Source organism: Phaseolus vulgaris, chromosome 1 (assembly GCF_000499845.2).
Source record: "Phaseolus vulgaris cultivar G19833 chromosome 1, P. vulgaris v2.0, whole genome shotgun sequence".
NCBI lineage: Eukaryota > Viridiplantae > Streptophyta > Magnoliopsida > Fabales > Fabaceae > Phaseolus > Phaseolus vulgaris.
Window position 1 is genome coordinate 33,304,104 of NC_023759.2, and position 19,392 is coordinate 33,323,495.

At 40.2% G+C, this 19,392-nt stretch overlaps 1 protein-coding gene and 1 pseudogene across 1 annotated transcript; one reads left to right on the forward strand and one right to left on the reverse strand.

Annotated features, from left to right (window-relative positions):
- Positions 1-625: 625 nt before the first annotated feature.
- Positions 626-731, reverse strand: LOC137816799 (small nucleolar RNA R71; annotated as a pseudogene).
- A 487-nt stretch (positions 732-1,218) lies between these two features.
- On the forward strand, positions 1,219-2,137 carry LOC137815903 (uncharacterized). Its single transcript, XM_068619010.1, has 2 exons — positions 1,219-2,046; positions 2,090-2,137. Exons 1-2 carry the CDS (start codon positions 1,219-1,221, stop codon positions 2,135-2,137), a joined length of 876 nt encoding a protein of 291 aa, XP_068475111.1.
- Positions 2,138-19,392: the final 17,255 nt, after the last annotated feature.

Sequence of the window (19,392 nt, forward strand, 5' to 3'; positions counted from 1 at the left end):
GTTTTTATTTTATCTATATTTTTTTTTGAATATTTTTGTTAATTTTCTCTTAACGTCATTTTAGTGTTTTATTTTTGTTTTTTGTTTTATTTATTTATTTATTTTATTTTACATATTTTGTTTTTATTTTTATCTTCAAATTTATTCTATTTTATTTTATTTTATTCTTTTTAAAGAAAAAAAAAGTTCTCTGTTTTTTTCTCTCCACTAATATATTTTAGGAAGAAAGCAACATGACAGAACAGCAAGCACCACCTACTAAGAAGACACTTGGAGATTATGTCATGTACCAAGGACCAAGACATTTTTCTAGTATTGCAATACCTACTACTACCAAGGCCTTGGAAATAAATCCCGATTTTCTCACTCTCATCCGTGCCTATCAATTTACAGCAATAGAACATGAGGATCCATATTCACATTTGGATACATTTTATGAATTGGTAGGAACAATGGGTTTTCAATCAGGTGATCTTGAAAATGTTTATATGCGCTTTGTTTTCTTTTTCATTGGCAGGAAAGGCTAAGGAATGACTCAAATCACTTCCAAATCAGAGCCTCACTAGCTGGAAGGATGTAGAGGAAAATTTTTTGCAAAGATTTTTTCCAATTTCTCGCTACATCAAAGCAAAGTCTGAAATCTCTATGTTCAGACAAGGAGCAAATGAAGTCTTTTGTGATACATGGGAAAGATTTAAGATGATATTGAGAAAATGCCCAAATCATGGGTTTGAAGATATTTCTCAACTGAGCATATTCCTGAATGGTCTCAGATCTGACATAAAGATGCTCCTAGATGCTGCAGCTGGTGGCACAATGATGGCCCTTGATGTAGAACAAGCGACAATAATTATTGATGCATTGGCATCAACTGATTATAAAGCCCAACATGATGGACAAGATCTTCAGAATAAAGGGTTGTTAGAAAATGCACTCTTGGCTAAAAATAAGATTCTGACACAGCAGATTGAGCAACTAACTGTACAAATGGCTAAATTGCCCCAACAATTATATGTTGTTCATTCATCTCAAAGCCAAAGTCAGTCAATCAGGTGTGATTTTTGTGGAGGTGTTCATCCTAATGGTCACTGTTTTTATCAGCACAATTCACCTGAAGTTGAGGATCCATCCATGCTTGAAAGAATGAATAAAGTTGAAGACGCTCTGACAAAGATTGTGAGCGCGCAGGACAATATTGTGAGAGCGTAGGACAATAGCATGGCCATGATTAGGAGTATAGAGATCCAGATGGAACAGCTGACCAAACAAATTGCACAAATTACGGAGGAACAAAGTGGCCAGTTTTTAGTCAATAGGCAAACCAATTCAAAAGAGCATTGCGATAATGTAGTGGCTGAAAAAGAAGAAAAAGATGAGACAGAGGGGAAGAGAGATGAGAAAGAGAGAAGTGAGGAGGAAAAAATAAAGAAGAAAAGTGAAAATAAGGAGAGAGGAATTTTTGAAAAAGATTTGTCATATCCTCATTCTCCTTCAAAAAGAGAGAAGGAAAGAAAATTCTTTGATAAAATGCTCCCTAAAAATTATTTTGCAGGAAATTTGAAGCAAGATTCAACATTTGAAAGATTTCGAAAGAATAAGAGCTATATTGAAGAAAAAAATATAGAGCTGGAGGATAGATACAATGTCATTATTCAAAAAGGCTTGCCTAAAAAATTCAAGGACCCAGGGAGTTTTAACCTTCCCGTGTCTATAGGTGCTTTATTAGTAGCCAATGCTTTATTGGATTTGGGAGCAAGCGTAAATATAATTCCTTTGGCAATGCTGAAGAAAATAGGTGATTTGGAGATTAAACCCACCAAGATGACTTTAAAGTTAGCTGATCAAGTAACCAAGTATCCATATGGTGTGGTTGAAGATGTTCTCGTCAAGGTGGATAAATTCATATTTCCTGTGGATTTTGTTGTGATGGATATGAAAGAAGATGAGGAGGTTCCCTTGATACTTGGAAGACCCTTTATGAAGACTGCTAGAATCATAGTTGATGTCGACAAAGGAGAACTTCAAGTTAGAACTCAAGATGAGGAGGTAACTTTAAATCTTTTTAATGGTCTTAAAAATTTTAATGCAGGGGAAGAATGTGTACAGAAGGATGGATCACAGAGATATTCCACCTTGAAATAAACAGGCGTCAAGCTAGATGACGTTAAACGAGCGCTTACTGGGAGGCAACCCCGTCCACATTTTAGTTTTATGTTGTTACCTTTGTTTATTTTATTTTTCAAAAAAAAAAAAAAAAAAAAATCTTGTATGCCTCCTAATCATTTTGCAGGTTATGTATTTTGACTTGAGGACAGGTTCTATTAGTCAAGGGGGCAGATCTAGCAAATGAAGCAAGACTATAGATAAAGATTTTTAAAAAAAAAGTTGGATGACTTATGAAGAAGAGAGGATTGGGCAAAAATATGGTTTTATCTTTTTAATTCTCTTTTCTTTTCAATTATTTGAATTTTATTTTCTGTTTAGTTTTTATTTTATTTTATTTTATTTTTCGGTTATTTTGTTTTCTGTTTATTTGCTTATTTGTTTAGTTTGTTTTTATTGCTTATTTTAAATAAATTTTCCTGTTTTGTTAGTTTGGTAGTTTAAGTTTTGAATTATCTTTCTTGACTAAATTTCAGTTTTAATTTGTTTGTTTTCTAGTTTATTTTTTTTTCAAATAAAAAAGAACTAGAATATTAATTTTGAATTGTGGAAAAAAGAATTTGTGTTTAAATATTAAATAGTGAGATGAATTAGACACAGGTTAGAAAAGAAAATATGATTGAATCCCTATTCAAATGTAGTTCAAATATGATACATGAAAATTTAACAGGATGATTGATTAGGACAGATAATGACAAGACAAAAAGGAATGAGACCATTTAAACCAAGTGAGTGTGTGAACCTTAAACAATTTTTTTGAGAGTTTTACTGATGAATTGACAGTTGTGGTTGCTTAATTTTTATTTTTGTTGCATCATAAAAGAGCATGAAGATGATTGAGGCATTTGTTTGTGTTAATTAGGAGCCAGGGCCAAAAAACCAACCTTTATATTAGAATTCCATTTTTTTTATATCCCCTTTGGGCCAAGAAAGTTAATATTGCACCTTAACCTTTATTGATATAATTTTCTACCCTTTAGCATGTCTAAGGAAGGAGAACATAGATGCAATACATATAGAAAAGGGAATGGTTGGTTCTGATTTTGAAAGTTCAAAAAGTTAAAAATAGGAAGAATCTTTTCCTATTATTGAAAACAAAACAAAAAAGTAAGAGAAACCGAAGAAGAAAAAGAAATAAAAAAAAAGAAAGATAGAAAAAAATTTCATGAAAATCATGAAAAGAAAGAAAATGAGGAAAAAGGTGACATCGAAAGAAAGTGGTAATTAGATAACATATATGTTCTCTATAATTGAATTGTAGGTATGTTCTTCTTCTTTAAGATGTGCATTTTGTTATCTAAGAAATACCAATATTTTTTGGAAGCCCAGCCTCATTACAACCCTGGAAAAGACCTCAAGATTCATGTTTCTAATATGTTTGTGATTTGAAGATGAAATGAAAAGCAACTGTGATTTGTTATGATTCAGTGAAATAGAGAGAAACACTTACCCGTGAGCATATGAGAAGATATTTCTTGATGAATTGTCATTTATTTGTTTTGATTTGATCTTGGAAATTGATTGTGTCTAAAATTTTCTATATTTGAATTTGGAAGCATCATAAGTTTCTAATTTGATCTGTTGTTTAGTGAATTAAGCTGTTTGATATTTAAATTCAAATATATTCATTTACTTTGCTTGAGGACAAGCAAGATTCTAAGTTGGGGAGAGTGATAAGTGTCTAATTTCAGTAATATTTCATATTAAAATATAGGCACTTATGAGGATTTATTGCTAATTTACATATAAAATAATCCCTAATTTATGAATTTATACCTTTTTACATTTTTTATGATCTTTATTTGAATAAGAGTATTTTATTCCCAAATTTGGTGTTAATTGCAGATTTCTAAGGAAGATTGGAGATTTGGATTAAAGATGAATGATTTGAGCTAAAAAGATAAAGATAGAAGGTCCCAGAATGGAAAAGATGCAAAGAAAGATTGGGCCTTTTTTATGTTTTATCATTTAGCCCATTAGCGCGACACAATAAACAACCTAACCCTAGAAAATTAGGATAAATAGAGGGCTAGAGGCTCAACCTTAGGGTGCGAGATTGAGAGGAAAACACCATAGAGTGAATTGTAACCCAATTGGGAGAATGGAAGGTGATAGAAGTATGCGTGGCTAATTCTACCCTTTGGGATTGGGAGTAATCTGCTCAAACTCTTATGTATTGAGGTGATATTTTATATATTAATATTCAGTTCTTGATTGATTATTGGTATTGTTGTTTTACTTTTAATTTTCCGTGACAACTTGAGAATCTTAAATCTGTCCGGGAGGTATTTTTAGGGTTCGGACCTAAACAACAATACTTAACATATTTGAGTGCTAGGAATAGACTTGAAATGTTAATTGCTATTAAACGTCTGAGCTTTGTTCTAAGTTGTTCTTATAATTATGCGAGGGATCGATAGTTAGGGAACATTCTTAAGGATTTTATATGCGAGGAATCGATATAAATGATTTTTATACGGGCATCAATTTCAATTAAAGAACTTAATATTGACATGTTAATCAAAATACATGAGAGTGAGAGAGATGAAACCTAATCCCTATTTTTCCAATTGAAACAATTAATTCTTTGTCTATTTTCTTATTGATCATCGCCAACACAACCACTCTCAATACACTTTTAATTGTTTTGTTCTATATTTAGCGATTATTGTACTTGATAATTCACTGTTCCTTGTGGGATCGTCCATCAACCGGCTGATGGAAATCGTGTCGATGCCTCGCCTAGCAATGAATTTCCCTTCGTCAGCGGAGGATATCCTTACAGTCCATGTGGACCAGAAGGAGGCACGAGAATGTTATGCTCAAAGCCTCCGAGTAGAGCCTTTGAGGAACGACATCTCTCCCAAGAGTAAATCCTCTCAGAAAGACAGCTCATCCTGGGAGGCCCGATCGATGTCAGTAGAACCAACTGTTGCATTGGTAGACCTGGATCCACGGGTGACCGAGGACAGGTTGGAGGCCAGGGAAGAGCTGAGGCGAGTACCGCTTCTACATGAAGAGCGCAGTACCGCTGTGGGGACAGCCTTGGCAGCAGCCGAGGCCGAGATAATGCACGCCACGCTTAAGAAGAATGTAGATCTGTTTGCGTGAACACCATCTGACATGCCAGGTGTAAGCCCAGACATCATCACCCACAAGCTGTCAGTGTTTAAGGAAGCACGACCGATCTCCTAGAAGAAGAGGGATTACGGCGATGAAAAGCGCCTAGAAGCGAAAGTAGAAGAAGAAAAGTTTCTATCGGCCGGATTCATACGGGACGCCTGATACACGACTTGGCTACCCAATGTCGTCATGGTCACCAAGTCGAACGGTAACTGGAGGATGTGTGTCGACTACAGAAACCTCAACAACGCATGTCCGAAGGACTCCTACCCTCTACTGAACATCGACTGCCTGCTAGATGGGGTGGCCGACCATAAAATTTTAAGCTTCCTGGATGCTTATTCTGGCTACAACCAGATAAGTATGCACCCCAAGGACAAAGAGAAGAAGACCTTCATGACGGTCGATGCCAACTACTACTATGAGGTCATGTCGTTCGGCCTCAAGAATTCAGGGGCGACCTACCAACGCCTTATGGACAAAATCTTCCAAGGGCTGATTGGCCGGTGTGTAGAGGTGTACGTGGACGACATCGTGGTGAAGTCCGACTCCTTTGACTAGCATGTGGAAGACCTCAAGAAGGTGTTCAAAGCCCTCAAAGGGGCCAATATGAAGTTCAACCCCGAGAAGTGCACATTCGGGGTTGAGGGAGTGAAGTTCCTAGGCTTCATGCTCACCCATAGGGGTATCGAGGCTAACCCCGAAAAATGCCAAATCATAGTCCGCATGAGGAGTCCAAAGAACATCAAGGAGGTGCAACAGCTCCTAGGGCGCTTGACAACCCTCTCAAGATTCGTCCCCCGACTGGCCGAGCAGACGAGATCGATTGTACAGCTACTTCAGAAGGCTGCCAAGTTCAGCTGGGACGACAGATGTGAGGAAATCTTCAAGCAGTTGAAGGATTTCCTAACATCTCCATCGGTCATACAGAAGCCGAGAATCGACCAACCCATCCTGGTTTACCTAACGGTCTCGGAGGAGGCAATCAGTGCTGCATTGGTGGAGGAGGTCGAGGACGAGGAACGACCAATATATTTTGTTAGCCGAACGCTTCATGAGGCCAAGACGAGATATTAGATGATCAAAAAGGTGGCGCTCGCCCTGGTCCTCACATCAAGGAAGATGTGCCCCTACTTCCAAAATCATTCAATCACTGTAAGGACCGACTACCCCATCTTTAAAATTTTGTCTAAACCCGACCTTGCAGGGAGGATGATAGGATGGTCGGTCGAGTTGTCTGAATTCGACATTCGGTACCAACCGAGAGGGGCTATCAAGTCCTAGTCCCTAGCCAACTTCTCAGCCAAACTTACACCGCTACCCACCCTGTCGGCCGGGTGGACGCTCTACGTGGATGGCTCATCCAACAAAACAACCTGTGGAGCAGGAGTCATCCTAGAAGGATTAGGCGATCTCCTCTTGGAGCAAGCACTCCAGTTTGGATTCAAGGCGACCATCAACCGGGCTGAGTACGAGGCCTTGCTCGCTGGACTAAACCTAGCCTATGACATGGGAGCACGCGAGGTTGTGTGCAAAAGCGACTCCCAGGTTATGGTCGACCAAGTCAAGGGAGAGTTCAAGGTGAAGGAACCCTTACTACAACGCTACTATCATGCTGCCCGAAACAGCATCGCCCGATTCAACAAGGGACCCTTAGAACACATACCGAGGGAGACAAACAAAAGGGTCAATGTCCTGTCTAGGCTGTTGGTCACAAAGAAGAAGAGCCACCAACGATCAGTCATACAAATATGGCTAAGACACCCTTGTGTGTTAGAAACTGAATGCCTGACAATAGCCGAGACCAAGACTGACAACTGGATGACCCTCATTGATATGAACCCAAAAACATGATATGGATATGATTTGAACATGTTATGGATTCAATAAGAGTTGGAATATGATTAAGCACTTTTTAAGAATTGGATCAATGTTCTTAATCGTTCAAGAACTCACCAAAACACAAGAACCAAGCCAAACTCACATAGAAACCCATTTTTGGACATATGAATCGAATGAAACAAAGAAAAACACAAATGCACCGATTAAAAGTTCAAGAAACACAATTAGAACCACAAGAACAACAACCCAAGGTAAACTACCGAACAAAAATAGAAACTACACAAGTTCTACCGATTGAAACAACAAGAAACAACAAAGACATGTTTTAGAGTTTGTTATGGGATGGAAATGGAAAAAGAAGATGAATAGGAATAGGAAACTTATGTTGTTGGAGCTCTTGGAAATATGCACGCCACTTGAAGGATAGTTGGCTTCAATATAAGTGTTGCGCCACTTGAGAGTCCAAGAATTCCCTAAAGATAAGACTAGAAGAGAAGAAGACACAAGTCTCTCTCACTCACTCACCAATTTGGTAGAGATTCTTTACTCTCAAAAATCAATCTTTTTCATTTCAAAGACCTAAGCCTCCCTTTTATAATGGGGAAAACCAGTCACAACGTACAAGAGAAGGAAGCTTGAAAGGTCACCTTCTAATGCCTTCTAAGATACTCTAGCGCCTAAAGAGAGAAAGAATGTGAAAAAGGCATTCTTCTAGTCCCTACCTACCAAAACTAGCACCTAAGGTGCTATACTAATGGAAGTGTCTTTTTGGTTTCCCTCTTAGAACATCCTAAGCTATTTCTATATTACTTTCAAATTTATACAAAAGAAATTACAAAGAGAGATATTAATTGGAGCCCATTCTTGAATGCTTGTAGTCTTCTTGTTGTTTTTGGGCTTGGTCCTCTCTTTATTTAATTTTTCTTTATTTTTGAGAAGACTAGAAGGAAGAACTTTAAATGCTTGGGTGAATGGCCTCTTCCTCCATTAGTGAAATCCTCTTCTACTTGATCTCCATCATGCTCCCCGAGTTGGAGAGAATTCGTCCACGAATTCAGAATTCCTGCATATAATAAAGTCAGTTTACTATCAAAATTAACAGTTGAATAAGAAAAAGACAAACATGACTTAGAATTTGTAAGAAGTGGGAATTCAGAAAAGGAGGTCCTATAGACAGACCAAGTTGGAAAACATTGTTTGGGGATGATGATATTTTTGGAAAAAATCCTCTTAAAAGGTGAAAACCATTAGAAGGTATGTAAAAATCATCCCTAACATTTTGTAACCAAGTTGGTGTTGAAATAGGAACCTTGGGTAGTGAAAAAGATAAAGAAGAAGAATACCTTCAAGGCTCAAGTTGAGGCATAGCACGAGTCAACATGATTGATTTAGTGGATAAAGGATGGTGACTCGGTTGATTATTGACTTCTTTTGCTTTCTCATTTTCTCTTTTAGTTTTCATTTTTATTTGGTCCTCATGAACCTCTTGGGGAGAGAGGGGTTTTAAGCTAACTTTGCGCCTTTGGAAGGAAAAAGACATTGTATTGGATAGGCCATCATGTAAAACATGTCTATCATATTGCCAAGGCCTTCCTAAAAGAACATGAGTTGCTTCCATGGGCACAACATCACATAAAACCTCATCTTTATACTTTCCTATTGCAAAGTTAATGAGGACTTGTTTGTTAACCATGATTTCACCTTCGGTACTAAGCCATTGTAATTTATAGGGCTTGGTATGAGAGATAGTGGGTAAGGCTAACTTCTCCATAACTCTTGTACTAGCCACATTAGTGCAACTACCCCCATCAATAATCAAGGAACATAACTTGTTGGTGATAAGACATCGGGTGTGGAAAATATTTTCTCTTTGGGTATCATCCAAAGGTTTTGGAATTGTTCCCAACATTCGCCTTATCATCAATAAGTCACCTTCACAAGGACTTTCGCTCTCAATCTCACTTGGGAATCTAGAAGGTGAGGAATGTCTAGAGGTTTCAGAGTCATGCTCATTAACCACTACCCTATCATGTATAAACATATTTCGTTTAGAAGGGCAATTAGAAGCTATGTGACCATATCTTAAGCATTTAAAACATTTCTTACTAGACGATTTTGTTGGGGATTTAGAAGTTGAAGGCTTAGAATCTCTAGTTTGGAAAGATGATTCTTTAGGAGGATACTTTGAAAAAAATTTGTTTTTATTCCTCCAAGAGTTGTTGTAGTAGTCATCATTATGAGTATTTTTTTAAAGCATTTTTCTTTGCAAGTTGGGTTTCAACCTTGATGGCAAGGTGAACCAAATTTCCCAAAGATGAATACTCATGAAGTTCAACAACATCTTGAATATCCCTTCTAAGACCACTCACAAATCTAGCCATCTTAGCTTCCTCACTTTCATGCATATCTACTTTGATTAAAAGCGTTTCTAACTCTTTAAAGTAAGCATCCACACTTAGCGTGCCTTGGTGAAGCCTTTGGAGCTTCAACAAAAGGTCTTTCCTAAAGTGTGGTGGAACAAATCTAATGCGTATACACTATTTCAAATCGTTACAAGAAACCACGGGAGGTTTCTTGTTTAGTCCAATGTCCATTATAAGTCTATGCCACCATTGCATGGCATAATCTAAAAATTCTAAAAAGGCTATTTTCACCTTTTGGTCATCTTTGACCTCATGTACATAAAAAATTTGTTCACATTTAGCCTCCCAATCTAAATATACACGAGGATCACGCTCACCACTAAAGCTAGGTACTTTTACAAAAGGTAAATAAGACTTGGCTTCATGGTGATGTCCTTCTTCACGGTGATGTCTATCTCCATGATGATGATGGTGATGTGTCCTCCTTCTATGATCTTCTTCATGGCCGTGAGCATTGGAAGAACCTCTTGAAGAATGTCTATGAGAATGGTGGCTTCCATGGAAGGAATTGGATGACCTATCTTGCTTCAATTCAACTATTTGTAATCTTTCCTCCAACTTTTTCATAGCTTCATTCTTTAGGGAAAGGGAGCGTTTTGCCTCTTTTAATTCATTAAGAATAAACGCTCTATGAGGAGAGTGTGGTTTGGAAGAGTCACCACTTGAATATGCAGCCATTAGAAAAAGAAAACAATAAACACAAGAACAAACAATTTCAAGAAAAACAAGGTTAGAAAATGAAAAAAGATAGTGCTGGAATGAAAATTAAAAGACACTCAAAGCACTCCAAGAAAGAATACTTCCCTCAACCAATCTGCTCTTGAGGTTTTGGTAACTCTCAAATGAAATATGTCAAAGAAAAGCACTCTCTCTTAAAGCCAATACACCACAAAACTTAAAGAACAATAAAAAGACAATCAAGAAAAGGTGTAAACAAGAAAAGGCTATAGCAAAAGGAATACAAGATATATGACAAAATCAAAGAATAGTGAAGAAAAGACAATCAAGAAAAATAAGGTAGTCAATTATGGGACACAAAAGAAACCTAGAGAAAAGCACTAGAGTAGATGAAAAAAACAAAAAAAACAAAACTACTAAAATTTTATGTAAACTGTGCGTGACTTTACAGATTTATCTGGAACAGAAGAAATCAAACTGGATTATGAAATTTAAACCAATGAAAGTTCAAGATCTTATCTCAACAATGGCACTAGAATCACACAAAAATAGTGCGCCAATTAATTGTGATAAATTTTTCAAAATTACTGCCACTTTACTGTATTTTTTGTGCCAGAATTACACACCGGACGTATTTCATTTATCATTTTTTCTGTATATTGAATTTTGATGTACTTATTTTTTCTACTTTTTTGTAACACTCTCAAAAACTCAAATCCAGAATTTTAGAATTTTCCAGTAATCACAAAAATTTTAATAAATCGAAACAGTCAACACATTTTCAAGAAAACAGAGGAAACCTAATTGGAATGAAAAACAGAATTGAGAACTTCAAAAGACATAATAGAATTGATGTTTCAAGAACTTGTATAGATATAAAATACAAGTAAGAACTCAAATCTAAAAAGAACCAAAGGATCAAGAAAACAAACATATAAAACTGTACTCAAGTAAAAAAAATCAAGAAACCAAAATTATCAACAAAATGACTACATAGAATTGATAACATTTTGGGAGAAACATGACTTTGACAAAACTTATAGGGATTCAAAAATCAAAATGACACAAACACAATGTATTAAGAACAAGAAAACAACAAGAAATACCCAAAAAACAGTAAAAACAGAATGCTAATGTAAAGTTCTTGAATTAAAAGTGCCAAAAACAACTCAAATACATAATAACACACCTAAGACTAATATTCTTGGGTTCATATCACCCATCATCCAATACCTCGAGGACGACACATGCAAGCCAGAGGAGGAAAAAGCAATGAAGCAATAGTGTGCCCGATACACTATGATTAACGAAGATTTATAGCGATGAAGCTACTCGGCCCCCCTGCTGAAATGCATCACCAACAAACAGGCCTAGTACGTCCTGACTGAAATCCACAAAGGAGTCTGCGGAAACCACTCGGGGGCACGAACGATGGCCTCTAAAGTCTTGAGAGCACGCTATTACTGGCCGACCGTCCAGGGGGATTGTGCCGAGTACGTGAAAAAATGTTCCAAATGCCAGGAGTTCGGCCCCCTCCACCATACTAAGCTAGAAGAACTACACAGTCTCATCTCCCCATAGTCGTTCGCCATCTGAGGGATGGACATCATCGGCCCCTTCGTGCCAGGAAAATGACAGACCAAGTTCCTCCTAGTTGGAGTTGACTACTTTACAAAATGGATCGAGGCCGAGGCACTCGCATCCATCTCGGCTAAAAACATCCAAAATTTCGTGTGCCGAAGCATCGTTTGTCGGTTCGGCGTTCCGAATACAATAATAACTGACAACGGCCGACAATTCATTGACTGAGGATTACAGTCATTTTATGACGACCTCAGCATCAAATCCATCACGACCTCAATCGAGCACCCACAAACCAACGGGTAGGCCGAGGCCGCAAACAAAGTCATACTGAACGAGCTGATAGAAGTACTCTGGGTGTACATATGCACCCCCAGACCACCACGCAGGTAACGCCATACAGCTTGACATACGGGACCGAGGCAATGATCTCAGTCGAAGTGGGCGAGCCCACCATACGAAGGCAAATGTTCGACCTCACCCTAAACAAGAAGAGCTTAGCGGTCAACCTTGACTTGGTAAGTGAGCTTCGTGACAAGAGCAAGATTCGGGAGACCGCATGCAAGCTTTGGGCGTCAAGACGCTACAACACATAAGTCCGACCGAGGAGCTTCCAAAAGGGAGACCTCGTCTGGAGGATGCGCAGCAATGCGAGAAGAAGTGAAGGGAAGTTCTCGTCCAACTGGGAGGGAAATTTCCAAGTTCGAGAAGTCGCAAAGGGGGTAGCTTATCACTTAGAATGGATTTCGGGCAAAATTGCACCAAGGAAGTAGAATGCCACTCATCTTAAGTTTTATTACAGTTGAAAGAAATAAAATCACGCACTCTTTCCTCACCCTACCAGGGAGGTTTTAATGAGGTGTTTTTCTCAAAGTATTAGCATTGCTCTCCTTTAAAGTCTCAGTTCGGTCTGGATGAAGCCTTAACCAGCATACCCTGCCGAATATCGATCAACTAGGTTTGGACTGGACGCAACCTTAACCAACATACCCTACCAACACCTCTCACTCGGTTCGGTCTGGATGAAGCCTTAACCGGCATATCCTGCCGACACCAATCAACTAGGTTTGGTCTGGACGCAGCCTTAACCGGCATACCCTGCCAACACCTCTCACTCGGTTCGATCTGGATGAAGCCTTAACCGGTATACCCTTCCGACACCGATCAACTAGGTTTTGTCTAGATGTAGCCTTAACCGGCATACCCTGCCAACTCCTCTCACTCGGCTCGGTCTGGATGAAGCCCTAACCGACACACCCTGCCGAAACGATCAACTAGGTTTGGTCTGGATGAAGCCCCAACCGGCATACCCTGCCAACACCTCTCACTTGGTTCGGTCTGGATGAAGCCCTAACTGGCATACCCCGCCGACACCGCTCAACTAGGTTTGGTCTGGATGAAGCCTTAACCAGCATACCCCGCCAACACCTTTTCACTCGGCTCGGTTTGGACGTAGCCTTAACCGGCATACCTTGCTGAGACCGAGTTAACCTTGTAACTTGGCACAAATAAACTTAAAATCAAGTAATGGATACACATTGAAGACCAATCGCCCATTCAATTTGTTCGATTAAATACTCACAATTGAAGGTCGATCGCCCATTTAACTTCAATTAAATATTCACAGTGAAGGTTGATCGCCCGTGTAAATTGCTCGATTAAATATTCGCAGTTAGGGGCCGACCGCTAATTCAACTTGTTCAAATTAAAGACTCGTATTGAAGGCCGACCGCCCAATCAAATGTAGACCGACATTTTTAACTTGTAAATTTTTTTCTCCAAATCATAAAGATTGAAGGCACAATATAACAAAAAGACCGATATATATTAAGAGTAAAAGGGGGAGGCCACACCCTAGCCTCGGAGGAGAGAGAGACTACAAAATAAAAGGCCACAGCCCAGCCGAAGGCAAATCTAATCTTCACGTTTTTCATCTTCCTTGCCCTCGGTCGACCCAGCCTGTTGACTCACCAAGGCCTTCATCTCGGCGATAGGCATGATCCGACTTTGGTACACTTCGTGGTCGAGGTCGAAGGCACCAGAGACTGGCGACCCCCCATAGAGCACGTGGGCCTGACGGAAAACGCGAAGGAAGCTCTGCTTCAATAACTCCTCGTCCCCAACAGCCTTGAGGGTGGCCAACTCAGTAGCCAAGGACGAGAGTTTCTCATCCCTCTCTTTGACCATTTTCTTCAGATGGGTGTTTTCAGCCACCACCCTCGCCATCTCGGCCTCCACCTCTGTCAGGCGACGTCCAGCCATAGCAGCCGCCTGCTCAACCTTCTCCTTCTCAGCCACCTACGAGTCCAACCTCTTCGAGAGATCAGAGTTGGCAGCTAATGATTGCTTCAGGTGGCCAGACGCCTCGGCCAACTGATGATCCAACCGGGATATCTCCTCGGCATGGCGATCTCGTTCTTGACAGCCTAGCTGGATCATTACAACCAAGCAGCTCAACATCTCTAGGCCGCCTCTCAACAAGTTCGATGAGGGGACGACCTGGATAACCTCCCGAGTGGGCTCGGGAAGCGCTAGGCACACCCCTCAGGTGAACTGCATATTGCCCCCCAGAAGGGCGAGGGGCGACATCGAGACCTCCACCGTGTGCTCGGTCTCGGTTGGGCCAGTTGCCTTCGCCGCATGCTTGGATGAGGGCGAGTCCACCTCAATCGCATCCCGACGAGGAGGCGACATCGGAAGGGTGCCAGGGGAGCGGGTGGTAGTAACAATGTTACCACCCTCCCTTGACCGTTTCATCGATTTGCTCGAAGGGTCAGCTGAGCCCTTATCAGCACGGGCATCCGAGCCCTTCGTGGCAGCCAGCGTGTCGATGCTACAATGCCCTTTTCGCTCGGCCGCCCGTTTCCTATAGGCATCCAAGACGTCAGCGCCGGTTGGTGATTCTTGCGCCATGACTTCTGCAAAAATATAACAAGTGTTAGAAGACTAGGGATAAAGACCAACCGATAACAGAAGTAAAGACTCATACCCTTAACGGATGTCCATCGTGCCAACTTGGTATAGGCACCGATCAGCCTCCTGGTGGGAAGCTTCCTCAGGAGTGCGTCAAAGAGCGAGAGAATCTCTACCTCGTCCGCACCCCCCATCAGCCTCAGCCACTCCTTAAAGTCACTCTTTAAATCTCTTGTAAGAGACAGCGAAGGAGTTGAAAAGAACACTCTCTGACTGACCGATCAGGGAGTGCCAAGAAACAGGTTGGGTGGGGTGAGAGGTATAATAGGAAAGAAAGGAAGAGGGAGAGGGGTGAAGACGCATGACATCGCACAACAGGCGAAAGGTCTGAATGAATGCCCAGGTGTTTGGATGAATTTGGGTGGGAGCCACGTTGAGCGCCCGAAGGACGCCCATTGTGAATTTGTCAAAGGGAAGAGAAACATGTAAGTTTGAAAAGAGACAAGTATACATGTAGAAGAAGGGGGGACCAATACCTGATCTCCCAAAGCAGACATTCTCGGTGGACGAGCAGGGCACAACGCTAAAGAAGCTTGAATGCCCGCTCGCCTTTAAAATTGGGCACTTATCCAAAATCCTAGCCACCTTAGAGTCTACCCAGCTATGGTCCACCAAAGGAATGCCCAGCGGGTGGGGGAAGTCCGACCGGTCAACAACATTGGCCGAATCATCCCTCCTGACTACCTCTACCTGAAGTGGCACCTCGACCACCCCGATCGATAAGGAATCAATGGTAGAGGACGAAGAAGAAGAAGAAGAAGGATGACCGAGAGGAGGGGAGGGACGATCAGAAGAAGATGTGGGTCGAGATAAGGTTGACATAACTAACCTTATGTAAAGCATAAGATTGAGGAAAAGTAGGAGGGCGATAAATCACTCGGTTATCAGAACACTGGACGAGATGTCACTCGGTTATCAGATCACTCACAAAGAGAAAGCACAATATCTCGACACTGTTGAGACCACTATTTATAGGGCCCAAGGACCTCAGGATGCGAAATGCCAAAATGATTTCAACCGTTAGATCTCCCAGATCCAACGTTCCATAACGCCCTGCGCCCGAAAAACTCCTCATTAATGCGGGTCATGTCACGCTGCCTGAGGTCACATCACACCTCGGGAAGCCCAACAGTCACACACCCAAGGGAACCAACCAACATCCACTATCAAAGACTCAGCGGATACATTCATCCTCGAGTCTGGGAGGCAAGTGTACTGGTATGGGACGAGACCGAGACTCGGTCTCCTTGACCAAGATGACTGAGACCCCCACGGACGGTCTGGCTGACCGACACATTTAACCATTAACTCTCAAACCAAGGTCAGTGAAGCAAAATTACCATTAAGAATTAGGTAATGCAACCATAAGTGTGATCCATTCCACTAATCAGGTCCAATAAGGTAAGCCCATTAAAATAATATAAATAGCGCACATTCCAAGAAGAAAGGTACATCATTATCACTATACACACTTGAGTGACTAACACCCTCTTTACTGACTTGAGCGTCAGAGTGCCTTCTGCAGGTACCTCCCCCATTTGGCATTCACCCGAGACTGAGAGCCGAAGGATTAGCGTGAAGACCAAAAGGATCATAGTGAAACCCTAGCAACCTGCCTGAAGGAAGGAAGAAGACGAAGCCTTCAACAGTTCTCTAGGTCCCATCTCCCTAGCAGGAACAAAAAACTTCAAATCTTCTTCTCACACATTATAGTATAGATACTAGATGAATAACATTTTAAATTTAATAAACGAACATAACAATTTCAATTTAGTATTAATAATATTATTAATAAAGAGAAAAAAAGAATAATATATTATGAATAACAACAAAATAAGTAGAGAAACAAAAAATTGATTTAATTTAATACGTTTTGTTGAACATAATTATTTCAATTGTAATATTTAATAATTATGTGACAACTCTCTCTCTCTCTTTCATTCCTTTCTCACCTTGACTGATGTCAACGAATTTTGCTTCCTACACTCGCTGGTTTCAAACATGGACCCAAAATCGGCTGGAGCTTGTGATTTGATTGCTCCCCTGGGTTGGTATTGAAATTGAAATTCTGATCATTCGACTGTACATCCTATCATTCGTCCGACCAAGTCTGGCTTTGCTAATATTTTCATGATGGGGTAGTTGGTCCTGACTATGACCCGATGGTTCTGAAAGTACATACGCATTCGACATTTGGTTATGACTAAGGCTAGTGCGACCTTCTCGGTCATTTGATATCGGATTTCCACACCATGTAAGACTCAACCAACAAAGTATACTGGTCGTTCTTCTTTTTCCACCTCATGTACCAAAACCGAGCTTACCGCCTCCTCCGAGATAGTGGGGTAAACAATTATGGGTTCCTTGGCGTTCGGGTTCCTTGGATGCGAAGAAAGCTTTTAATTGGATGAAGATTTGTTCGCATTCGTCCGTCCATTTGAACTTGGATGCTTTCCAGAGTGACTGAACAATAGGTTTAGTTTTCTCAATGAGTTTTGGCACAAACCGAGAGAGTGTCGTTAGCCATTTGAGCAGTCTTTGAATCTCCTTGAGGTTACTGGGACTTTGCATCTCGACAATCACTCTACATTTCCCTCCTTCTACGTTGAATGCACACTTGTCGGGGTTGAGACGCATGCGATATTTACGAAGAGCTCAGAAGACTTCTTGCAAATCTTTGACGTGCTGCTTGCATGAGTCTGATTTGACGACAATGTCGTCTACGTAAACTTCAACGTTTCTCCCAATCATGTCGTGGAAGACGTAATCCATTAATCGTTGATACATGGCTCCAACGTTGTTGAGGCCGAACGACATGACTTCATAGTAAAAGTTGTTGGAATTGGTCACAAAAGTTGTTTTTTCCTTGTCCTTCAGATGCATCTGGATTTGATTATACCCCGAGTATGCATCGAGGAAACTGAGGATATGATAACCTGCTGCTCCATTCACGAACCGATCGAAGGTTGGCAGGGGATAAGAGTCTTTGGGACATGCTTTGTTGAGATTGGTGTAATCTACACACATTCGCCACTTACCATTAGATTTCTAGACCATGACCATATTAACCAGCCATGTGGTGTTGTGTGCCTTACGGATGAAACCAGCCTTCATTAACTTCTCAATTTCTTCTCAAGCGACCTTACACCTTTCTACCCCTAACTTTCACTTTTTCTGAGCTATCAGTCTGGCCTCTTTATAAATAGAGAGGCGATGTATAATCACATCGGGACTTACTCCAGGCATGTACATGCAATAGGTCGACATTATTGACTAAGGTTGTACTTATTGACTTACAGTTGTCCGGATATATGTCTTATGCTCACCGTCACGGAGGGGTAGAGGCTGAAGGTCTTCACCTGCTTCCATACGGGCATCATCAAGTCGAGGGTCCAGATATATTAATGCGACCATGTGCTCTCTGGAGCGCCTGTCCCGAGAGTGTTTGTCTGGTGATCGTCCTCGCCTACTTGGGGACTGATCGCGCAGTGATGCCTTGTATAATCGTCTGGTAGGTTCAACCTTTAGGCTAGCAACGTAACATTCGCAAGCCGTTTTCTTATCTAAGTGAACCGTCACAATATCATCGGCCATAGATGGAAATTTCATTGCTAAGTGAGGAGTGGAAACAATCGCTTTTAAACGATTGATGGACAAACGTCCGAGCAATATGTTGTACGAGGTGTTCGCGTCCAATAAGTATTTAATGTTTATGGTTTTGCTGAGGCATCCTTCCTCACAGGTATATAAACTAATATACCCCCTGGTGTTGTTTATCATATGGCTGAATATTTGTTTCTAGGTTTCCCATCTTCTTGAAGGTTTTTCAATAAAGAATGTATAATGAGCTGCCCTGATCTACTAACACTTTGGTAATGTTGAATTTACCTATCTCTACGGTAATCATCATAGGATCGTCTTGTGCTGGATCTATTGTATTGAAATCGTCATTAGTGAATGTTATTGGGGATATCCATGGTCGTTTCTGATTTGATTTGGAATGAATTGACTAGATGACCCTGAGATGTTTCTTTCTAACCGAATTGGAGCATCCCCACTCGCGAAACCTCTAGCTAAATTATTCAAAGAAAACTAAACTTAATTGTTATACTTTAGTTTTTTAAAACTAAATTGTTCATAAATAGACCAATTTAAACTTAAACAAGTATAACTCGTGATATTTGAAAATATATTTAAAAAGAAAGATTTTCAGGTAACCAATTTAAATCAATTTAATTCAATGCAATTTACTCTAATTATAATACAGTTAAGTTTATTTAAACATTTATATAATTCAATTCAATTTTACAATAACAGTTATACGAAGTTCAATTTTACACAATTCATGCACACTCCTACAATTACATCAAATCTTTATGCAATTTAGTTGTTAAAAGATGAAAATATACGCAGAATGACGAGCTTTTTAATCTTTAAATAAAGGTGTTAAGCAATTTTCTAGCATCTATAACACAATATACTATCAAACCATAAAACACCATTTCGCATCGAGAAGTCTTACAGTCATATTCTTCACCTCCATCACGATGTTCTATAAGGATAAGTCTTTCCAATGAGATTTCTTAATTACTAGAGTAAACAATTCTTG

What these genes read in the sequence shown, in the direction of transcription:
- LOC137815903 (XM_068619010.1), top strand. Translation starts at nt 1,219, where the DNA reads ATGGCCATGATTAGGAGTATAGAGATCCAGATGGAACAGCTGACCAAA. An exon ending in TTAGAACTCAAGATGAGGAG is followed by an intron (nt 2,047 to 2,089) that starts GTAACTTTAAAT and finishes ATTTTAATGCAG; the next exon opens with GGGAAGAATGTGTACAGAAG.